General features: G+C 49.3%; 1 protein-coding gene and 1 long non-coding RNA gene across 2 annotated transcripts in view; one reads left to right on the forward strand and one right to left on the reverse strand.

The window, feature by feature from the left end:
- Positions 1-10,479, forward strand: part of LOC140638714 (uncharacterized) — a 27,637-nt gene extending 17,158 nt beyond the window's left edge. The window contains exons 3-4 of the long non-coding RNA XR_012035706.1: positions 1,945-2,046; positions 9,317-10,479. This is a non-coding gene — a long non-coding RNA (uncharacterized lncRNA). The remainder of the gene's footprint in view (positions 1-1,944; positions 2,047-9,316) is intronic.
- Positions 4,376-9,802, reverse strand: ZNF689 (zinc finger protein 689). The gene is made up of 3 exons (XM_072836503.1): positions 8,941-9,802; positions 8,610-8,723; positions 4,376-7,299 (listed from the first exon to the last, which is right to left on the reverse strand). The coding sequence occupies exons 1-3, from the start codon at positions 9,143-9,145 to the stop codon at positions 6,116-6,118; spliced, it is 1,503 nt and encodes a 500-aa protein (XP_072692604.1). The 5' UTR covers positions 9,146-9,802; the 3' UTR covers positions 4,376-6,115.

The raw sequence follows: 10,479 nt of genomic DNA on the forward strand, positions 1-10,479 counted from the left end.
TTATTCATGGGAGACACAGAGAGAGAGAGAGGCAGAGACACAGGCAGAGGGAAAAGCAGGCTCTATGCAGGGAGCCGGACGTGGGACTCAATCCCGGGTCTCCAGGATCAGGCCCTGGACTGAAGGTGGTGCTAAACCGCTGAGCCAGCCAGGCTGCCCTCATTTTATTTTTTTTAAAGGTTTATTTATTTATTTTAAAGAAACAGAGAGAGCATGCATGCTGCGGGAGGGGCAGAGGGAGACAAGCAGACACACCACTCAGCAGGGAGCATGATGCAGGGCTTATCCCAGGACCTGAGATCATGATCTCAGCTAAAATCAAGAGTTGGACACTTAACTGACTGAGCTACCCAGGTGCCCCATTATTTTTCATTTTAGATTATTTTTTTTAAAGATTTTATTTATTTATTCATAGAGACAGAGAGACAGAGAGAGAGAGAGAGAGAGAGGCAGAGACACAGGCAGAGGAGAAGCAGGCATCATACAGAGAGCCTGATGTGGGACTCGATCCAGGGTCTCCAGGATCATGCCCTGGGCTGCAGACGGCGCTAAACTGCTGCGCCACCAGGGCTGCCCTTCATTTTAGATTAAAAGTAGCCAGGGGCAACTATATGGTTCAGTCATTTGGGCACCTCCCCTCGGCTCAGATCATGATCATCATAATCCTGGAGTTCTGAGATTGAGCCCTGAATCAGGCTCCCTGCTCAGCGGGAAGTCTGCTTCTCTCTGTCCCTTACCCAGTTCGTGCTCTCTCTTGCTTGCTATGTCTGTCTCTTAAATAAACAAATAACATCGTTAGAAAAAAGAGAGAGAGACTGACTTACTTTACTTCCAAAGCTTATTTCTTGAATAACATTTATAGGAGATTTGTACCAATTCTTCTGGGAAGATAGTATTTTATTTGTAAGAATGACTCCTGATTAGCAGCAGACAGGACACAGACTTATCACCTGGCCATACCTACAAGCAAGATTACTGATTCTGTTGCAGTATCTTTTATTTTAGGGGTTCTGTCCCTTTCACAGGTATGTTAACATTCATTTTCTCAACTCTGTAGGAGCATTTCCTGGTCTTGCTTTTATTTATTTTTAGAAGATTTTATTTGAGAGAGAGAGAGTGAGAGACCACAAGCAGGCAGGGGGAAAGGAAGAAGCAGACCTTCCGCTGAGCAGGGAGCCCATTATGGGGTTCCATTCCAGGACCCTGAGATCACTGAGATCATGACCTGAGCCAAAAGCAGACACTTAACTGACTGAGCCACTCAGGTGCCCCCTAGTCTTGCTTTTAACAACATCTTCTAAACCAGTAACTTCTCTGTGTTTATTGTTAAGCTTTAATTCACAGGATAGTTATGATACTGTTTTTTGCATTTTCCCAGTTCCTTGACCAGTTGTTCTTGGAATTTGGGAAAATGTATATACATTCCCTAGGAAACATTGAGAAGGAATTCCTACATGCACACCCCAGAAAGAACCACAAGAGGCACCAGGAGCACTAGAATATGGGCATGAAAGCTAAGTTATGGGAGAGCTTCAGTAGGAAAACTAAGGTAAATGAGATTGAAAGTAAATTATTGATTTGCCAAGTCACCAGGCATCTTAAAGGACAGTTTGGGTGGAGTAACAAACACTGTGTAGAGCAGTCAACTTTGGAGTCATACCTGGCTTGGAATCCTGGCCCTCAGGCTTACTAGATATGTGATCCTAGACAAGTTACTTAATCTATCAGTAACTTCAGTTTCCTCCTCTATTAAAGGGGAATTATACATTCTGTCAGGTGTGCAACCTAAGGTTACCCTACTTACAAATTAACAAATTAGCCTCTTACTGTTTAGTGGATGCTGGCAGAAGACAAGAGACCCTAGTGTCCTAGACCAAAGACCTTGTCCAGGGCACAACAAGCCACCTGAGCATAATGTGTGTGTTGGTTCTTTTGTCTTGTAAGCCCCACAGAGGCAGCATGGAGGGGCCTGATGGACACCAGGCATGCAGTGAGTGTGGCACTGTGGGGGAGGAACAATGAACTTTGGGAACCTGGTGTTTTATGGTAAGTAGCAAGCAAGCTGCTCGTTGTCCCAAACTCCCTTACAGTTGCTTAATGCAAACACAACCATAAGAAATGGCTGGGGAAAGAGTAAAAGAGTGGTCAGGGCCTTGCCTGCTTGCTTGCTTGCTTTCTATACTCTAGGTTACAGCTTTTTTTTTTTTTTTTTTTTTTTTTTAAGATTTTATTTATTTATTCATGAGAGACACAGAGAGTCAGAGACACAGGCAAAGGGAAAAGCAGGCTCCCTGCAAGAAGCCTAATGTGGGACTTGACCCCAGGACCTCAGGATCATGACCTGAGCCGGAAGGCAGACACTCAACCACTGAGCCGCCCAGGTGCCCTGGTTATAGCTTATTAAAGGAAAAGGATATAGATTAAAGTCAGCAAAGGAGAAAGGTGCATGGGCAGAGTCCAGGAGAAACCAGATACAAACTTCCAGGCGTTCTTGTCTAGTGGAGTTGCACAGGGATGCACTTTATTCTTCTAACAATGATTTGTGACAATATGTGTGAACTGTTGCCAACCAGAGAAACTCACCCAAGCCTTGGTATCTAGGGTTTTTAATGGGGAGTCAGTTACACACAGAGTACCCACATGACTGACCTTAGCTACTCAGACTCAGCCTCCCGGAGCAAAAACACATTCATCATAAACCACATTGTCAGGATAAACTCATCTGGTCAGACTGGTACAGCACGGCTTGGTGCCTCCAGCATACAGTCACACCCTAATCAGGCAAAATAGTACAAGGCTTTGGAATTTATCTCCCAGGAATGAGCCAAGTGCCAGTCCTGAAGATGGGCTTTCTTTGGAGTGGGCAGGGTTTGAGCAACTTAAGCCTGCTGAGTTAACCCTTTTCTATACATGCCTGGTCTCCAGGAGTCCACTGCCTGGTGAAGTACAGAGATATTTTGGATCTCCAAGAATTAGAATGTGTATAGATCCAATGTCCAGTAATCCCTAAAAATCATAATGACTTCCCCTTTTCCTGTGCCTTGCCAACCTGGGAAATAGCTGCAGGTACATTTGAGAAAGGCTAGAAGGAAGATATATCCTGTGTTTTTGCCAGTGTAATATAGTCCTTCATCAGGGGGCTCAACCTCTCTTCGTTTAGGAGGCTCTAGATCTGGTATTGGCTCGTCTGAGAATTTGTTGAAGGCATGGCCTTGCATTTTTGGCATACTCTGCAAGATGTGGAGCAACACGAGAGACACATGGAGGAGCATCTCCTCACATCTACTTTATGGGGTTCTCATACACATTACATTGGAATGCATATAAAGTGCTTAACACAGTATGTGCCCCATCATAAATGCTCAACAAAGTGGCTATGATACTATTGCAATAGGCCAAAGAATACAGTGAATATAGGCTACTGTTTCAAGAAATTTAGCTGAGAGGCGCCTGGCTGTTCAGTTGGTAGAACATGCGACTCTTGATCTTGGGTTGTGAATTCAAGTCCCATGTTGGGTGTAGGGATTACTGAAAAATAAAATCTTAAAAAAAGAGATTTTAGACTGGCAGGTGTGTATTCCAGACAAGAGAGGGACTCTGAAACCATAAAACTAAGAGGAGAGAAAGATGTAGCAAAGTCCCCTAGAGGGCAGGAGATAAAATCAAGCACAACTATGTTGGTGAACGCTATAATTAAATACTTGTAAATGTGGAGTCAGTGGAGAGTGAGATATTAAGAGCTCCTATTTGAAACCTTCGGTTTCTTAAAGAGAAGGTATTCACTGGTTAAGGATACAGGGAAGACATACTGAAGGCTCACTGAGGTTGAAGATGAGGAAAGGCGTGGTGCTGGCTCTGGCACCTCTCAGCAGCACTGCTATTTCCTCCTCTACAGCTCATGGGAGATAAATCCATATCATGACTGTGGATTGTTCATTCTTTGGGTTGCAAGTAACAGAAACTCAAACTACCTGAAACAGAAGGGGGAACTAATTGGAAGGATACTGGGATCTCCCAAGGAAAACAGGGCCAGGTCACAGCTGGGCATGGAATGACACTGGGACTGAAATACTTTAGGGGACCTAGGAAGCTGTCACTCATCTTGGCCCTCTACTGACCACACACACACTGGAACTTGGCCACCAGGGCCTCCAAGTCTTAGGAGTTAGAATCTGGGCCCAAAGGAAGTCAACAGAATTCCTAGGTAAAGAGAGTTGGGTCAGCCTGGTGGTAAACATAGAATAGCCTGTTCTAATATAGAGCTAGGCAGACATTTGAATAGCTGTTAGGGCAGGTCTGCATCAGAACTGTAAAAATTTCTACCCAGTCAAGGACCTAGACTTATATTTTATAAACAGTAATTCCACAAGGAACATCATTTATTGGTATTTTAATGAGACCCAATCTGGTATGACCCGTCTTAGGGTAGCTCATCCATTCATCTGAGGAGAAACAGTTACAATGCAACTTGCTAAATACCAGAACAGAGGTAATTACAGACACTGTGTCCTCCAGCAGCTCCCCCACTTTGGGGCTGAGATTAGGAGAGCTGAAGGAACAAGCAACAGGGGTAGGAACATGACCCACTCCAGCTGTTGGAATAGCAGAGAAGTCATGTTGGGAAATCCCAATTTGGTGCAGCTACCCAAGGCAAAGTGGTAGGCCTTGTTCATTTAATGTGGTAAAGCTTTACTGAGCATCTACTCTGATGGGTGCCAGGGAGGCAGAGCAAAGATTAAGACACATTGCTGCTGCTGCTTTGGGGAGCTTATGTGAGGAAGGCAGGCATGAACACAATTTGGGGACTATAGACTCTTCCTGCTCTGTGTTCAATTACTCAACTTTCTACCTCCCTTGAATGGCCTCATCTCATTTTATGAAAACTGTTGAGGACTCATGGAAAGTCCTGTGCTGAGGTTTCCTTATTCTGATGAGAATCAGGGAGGAGTGAGACCCAGTTCTCAAGGATTTTCTAGCCACTGGCTGCCTGGAACTAATCCACATCCACTGGATGAAGCACAAGCTGGTCCCTGTTTTACCTCTTGCTGCTAGGTCATGGCTCCCCTGCTTTTCCTTAAAATCAGTCTTCTCCCAAAGCTTATTTTGCCTATGTCCCAGACCCAACTTGAATCAATTTCCCAAACATGGGGAGCAGAAGACTTGTCTTCACAGTATGTGGTTTAAAAAAAAAAAAAACCTATTTATGTGTCTGCAATGAAGCCCTGGTCCAGTGTCACCACCCCCAGATTCAGTGCAATCTACAGCTGTTAAAACAGGTAGAGACCAAGGAGGTGTACAGTGTACACTGTGCTGATGGCATATTTTAGCCTGACCCTTTAAAAGGGACATTGAAAAACCAACACCTGTTTGGAGAGAGCACATGTGGGAATGGAAACTCTGTCTTTAAGGAATGATTGACCAAATAATGCTGTTTAACCTGAAAACATGGGCAAAGCAGATGTAATTTAAATTATCTGAAATGCTGTCATGTAGATGGAGTATTACATATTCTGGGCCAGGCTTATTGGGAAGGAGAATGTGGTACTTCAACAGCCTTCTATTAAAGATCAGAGCTATCCCACAATGAAATGACCTGCCTTGTGAGGTAGTGAGCTCCCTGTCAAGGGAGGTTTTAAAGCAAGGGTAAAACAACTTGGCAGGAGTGTTGTAAAAAGAGGGCTAAACCAGGTCTGTTTAAACCTGGTATGGAGGAAGGGGCAGAGCAGGGCAAACTACCCCCTCCCGCCCCCCCATGAATGGGATTCTCCTGACTGTATGCAAGGGGACAGGTAATCCCTGTATACACAAACTAGAAAAGCAAACAGCTTGGAAAATAGCAGGGAGAACTGTCAGCGCTGATATCAACACACAGAAATACTTTCAGGATAGGGTAGCTTGGAAAACCACCACATGATGTCACCTCTCCTAATGGGACTGTCTGTTCTAGACACTTACGGTAAGGCAGCCAGCGTGGTGGAAGAGACTACAGTTCAGGGCTCTGTAGCAGGACACCTGGATTTTCTGTTCGGACTCTGCCTTGCCTGACCTGGGGCTTCTGCTTCCCTTCTCTGGGCCCCTCCATGAAATCAAATGAACCTCTTGGGTCCTTCCCCTACTAAAGCGCACTGCCCTTCTGGCTGGCGCCCCCTAGAGCAGATCTAGAGCTACAGTTCGGGGCCCTGGGGCTACACTTGTGGACTGCCAGAGACCACCTCTGGCGGAAGCACCGGCCGCACTCCAGGCAGGGGAAGGGCTTCTCCCCTGTGTGCAGGAGCTGGTGCTGAGCCAGGTGGCTCCACTGGGCAAAGCGCTTGGCACACAGGTCGCAGGCATAAGGCCGCTCGCCTGAGTGCACGCGCCGGTGACTAGCCAGGAGCGAGGGGTAGGCGAAGCGGCGGCCACAGTCCTCGCAGGCGTGTAGCTTCTCCTCCGTGTGCGTGCTGCGGTGGATGGCTAGGGAGCCGCTCCGCCGGAAGGCGCGGCCGCAGTCCGGGCAGGGGTAGGGCTTCTCTCCTGTGTGCAAGAGCTGGTGCTGGAGCAACGTGCTGCGCTGGGAAAAGCGGGCCTCACAGTGCTCGCAAGCATAGGGGCGCTCCCCGGAGTGCACCCGCCGGTGGCTGACCAGGCGAGAGGATGAAGAGAAACGCCGCTCGCAGTCTGGACACGGGTAGGGCTTCTCGCCTGTGTGGATACGCTGATGGATGACGAGGGCGGTGCGCTGCCGAAAGCGGCGGTTGCATTCCAGGCAGGTGTAGGGCTTCTCTCCCGTGTGTGTGCGTTGGTGGATGGCTAGCAGGGAAGGATAGGCAAAGCGCCGCCCGCAGCTGGGGCACTGGTGGGGCTTTTCACCTGTATGCGTGGTCCGGTGATTGGCCAAGGAGCGGCTTCTACGGAAGCAGCGGCCACAGTCGGGGCAGTGGTAGGGCTTCTCCCCTGTGTGGATAACCTGGTGCTGCGAGAGGTTCTTGCGTTGGGAGAAACGTTTGCCACACTGGTCACACACGTAGGGACACTCACCAGAGTGTGCCCGCCGGTGACTGACCAGCAGGGAGGGATAGGAAAAGCGGCGCCCACAGTCTGGGCAAGGATAAGGCTTTTTCAGATTCTGGGCACACTTGTGGCTCTCCAGGGCCAGATGATCAGGGAAGGTACAACCACAATCAGGGCAGATGGGGCCCCCAGATGTCTGCCTGGGGATCAGCCGGGGTTTGCTGGGCCGCCGCCCTCTCTTCCCTTTTCGGGGTGCCTCCTTAGGCGGGAATACTTCCTTCTCTCCATTCTTCTTTCTGGTTCTGGTTTCTATAGAAACACAGGGAGAGATTAATTTAACAAATACTACTCCCCTATCCTTGCCCCTGACACTGTTACAGGTGAGAAGACAAACAGGCTCAGCCCCTCTTCAAGGAGTGTTAGTGCCAAGGACAACAAGCTGTGACATACTACTAAAGAAATAGGGAGGATATTCCAGTAGTCCCCAGCTCTATCTGGAGAAGTCAGGAAGAGTTTCTTGGAGGTTATGCAAATTTAAGAAATTACAAATTTTTGAAGAGGTTAAGTGTAAGGCAGGAAGTAGAAGCATGAGGTGTGAGATGGCAGTGACTAGGTCATAAGGCCCTCTAGGCCAATGGTTCTCAAATTTTATTGTGATGAGAATTATTTGGGTAGCTTATTGAAACAAGTTTGGCTTCAGCAGGTCTGGCATGGAGCCCAAGATTTTGTATTTCTGATTCTTTCCTGAGTGATGCTGCTGCTGGTCTGAGGACCACACTCTCAACCACTGCTGTTGAGGACCTTAAACTCCAGTGCTTCTCAAACGTAAACATGCATGCCAATCAACTGGGGCTGTTAACAAAAGAAATACAAGGTCCTAGATATCCATCAGAGTAAATTAATAGTTCTGGGTCCAGGAATCTTTTTTTTTTTTTTTTTTACTGAGTTCCTCAAGTGACTGCGCTATAACTGACAGCCACATGACAACCTGCCATGGCAAAAACGGAAAAGTTTTAAGCAAGGAAGTATCATGGACAGATCTGAATCTTGGAAAGACAGCCCTGGTCTCAGAGAATCCAGCACACAAACAGCAGCCCAAGCAGTTATATCCACCCCTATGGGTGAATCTGGGACCGGTCCACCTTAATGGCATTAATCAGAGCCTTGCTTGATCCTGAGAGCAGATTCCTGCACCGATTAGGGGTTGCCCTGCCAAAAGGGCAAAAAGAGGACCCTGCACCCCAGGCAGCTGTTCCCCATGAGATCCCTTCAACCCAAATCCAGAACACCCAGACAGGTACCAGGTGTCTCAGTCAGAGCCCAGTTCAGAGCAGACTGGAGGACAGGGATCCTGGGAAGGAGGCCAGAGGGTAGCTCCTTCTAAAAGCTCACCAATTCATTCACACAACAGAGAACTGCAGGCCCTTGGTTTGCAAACTGACATGTAAATCACTGTATGGTGGACCCACCCAACACCATCAGAGAGACAAGATCCTAAGGTGTGAAAATGAACACAGAAAATCAAGCATTACAGCATGGGCCACAGGCTCCCCAGGCCACCAACACTCTAGACTAAGTCGTTAGAGGTTGCAGGCCCTTTGCAGGCATTTTACACTCACTTCTTTGGACTGTTACCCGTCTTGGGCACTCCTGCGGATCCAGGGCAGCCGGTTCCCAATCATCGGTATTTCGTTCCAACCAGGAGATGAGGGCTGGTTTGGGGCCTGCGCACCCTGGGCGAGGAGAACCAGTCAGACTTCCAGCTCCTAGATAACGCTCGGTAAAGATCTACCCGGTGTCATCTCCTGTCCTCCTCCCCTGACACAACCTGGTCGCAGGCCAGGTCCCTGGACACTCTGGTCTCCCTGCCGCCCTGCCCTTACCCCCCGCCCGCTCCTAACCTCCTCCATCCCTTCGGGCCTCGCGGACGCGAACGGGGCCGGGCCTCACCGAGCGCGCCCAGGTGGCCGTAGGTCTCCCGCATCACGTCCCGGTACAGGGCCCTCTGCGCGGGCCGCAGGCAGCCCCACTCCTCCGGGGAGAAGTACACGGCCACGTCCGCGAACTTCACCGCCCTCGGCCTCCTTCCCCTTCTCCGGCCGGGTGCGGCCTCTCCTTGTCCCCGCGCGGACAGTGGAGCCGAAGGTGGCGCCATTGGACCCCAGAAGCCAGCGCCACGGCCTTCCCCGTCCCGGCCTGGACCCCTGGCGGACCCCGGGATTTGGGATCCCCAGCCGGGCCGGGGCTGAGCGTGCCTGGGGAGGCCCGGAGGGAATAGGAATCGGCCGCCTTGCGGGGCTAACGGAAACCTTTCGCTGTTATTCAGGAAACTCCTGCCCGAACTTGGGTGAAAGGCACCGGAAGATGCCTTCGGGGAAGATGGCGGCGCTGCTACCGCACCGCCTTAGCCTGGAACACAGGCGGCTTCCAGCTATCGATTTTATTGACCGGAGCGCCATGCCGGCTTCCTAACCTCTTTGCCCTCAAGTGTGATGGCGCTGCGATTGGGCTTCACGCCCTTTTTTCCCCCATTACACGCGCCCATTGGGCGGCGGCCGAAGATCGGGCGTTCTGATTGGATGGTGGCGAAAGCGGCCTGTTTGAACGAAGCCAACCGAAGCTTAAGGGCAGGAAGCCGAGCCTGGGCGCCGGGGCCCTGCAGCCAGATCGCAGGCGGGCGGCGGCGAGGCGGCTAGGCGGCTAAGTGACCGGCCCTGTTCTCTGGCAGCCGCTGCCTCCCTGAGGAAGGGAAGGATTTGAGTGACGGAGCCACCCCGGCCAACTTGGGGCTGAGAGTACCCTGGTGGCTTTCTCCGAATTGGACAACTTCCTGGTGCCCTTTCGGGAGGGGAAAGAACGTTGGCGTTTCCTGCACGCAGGCACCGTTCCCCTATGACACATTTCATCTTTTTTTTTTTTTTTCTTTGCTACCGTTGTGTAAAGTTCGTGATGGTTATCCTCCGTTTCTACTGATAGGAAAAATCTCAAAGGGATTCTGCTTGTAAGGAGAAGAAACAAAGATTTAAACCCGAGGCTGACCGGCCCTTTATTAAAACCGCTGAAGTCGGCTCCCTTCCCCCGCACTATCAGAATTCGCTTGTCAATGATCTGACCTCCTGGCCTTTTCTCAGGTTCTATCTTCTGCACATTTCTCCATAGTTTATTTTTACGTGACATTTGTCCAATGTACAAAGCGTGGTGCTGGGCATTTTGGAAATGAGTCGTGCACCATGCTCTGAATGGAGTTAATAGTTGAGTGAGGCACATGCATTTAAAAGTAGTAACAGTGCTGCAAGCATCTATGTGAAAGGCATAGGAAAATTGCTGATGGAACCAGTCAGCCCTCACTCCATCGGTCCCCACTTCTCTGTGGCTGTGCAGGGTTTCCCAAGGATCTGGGGATCAGAGAATATGCCATTTGCTACAACATTTCAGCTATCTCTCCAGCCCATTAATCAATTTTTTAATAAAAAAAAAAGATTTTATTTA

Source organism: Canis lupus, chromosome 8, assembly GCF_048164855.1.
Source record: "Canis lupus baileyi chromosome 8, mCanLup2.hap1, whole genome shotgun sequence".
NCBI lineage: Eukaryota > Metazoa > Chordata > Mammalia > Carnivora > Canidae > Canis > Canis lupus.

Coding starts and splice junctions, on each gene's coding strand:
- ZNF689 (XM_072836503.1), bottom strand. CDS start 9,145: ATGGCGCCACCTTCGGCTCCACTGTCCGCGCGGGGACAAGGAGAGGCC. Junction 8,724..8,940: donor CGGCCACCTGGGCGCGCTCG/GTGAGGCCCGGC, acceptor CTCCTCGCCCAG/GGTGCGCAGGCCCCAAACCA. Junction 7,300..8,609: donor ACGGGTAACAGTCCAAAGAA/GTGAGTGTAAAA, acceptor GTGTTTCTATAG/AAACCAGAACCAGAAAGAAG.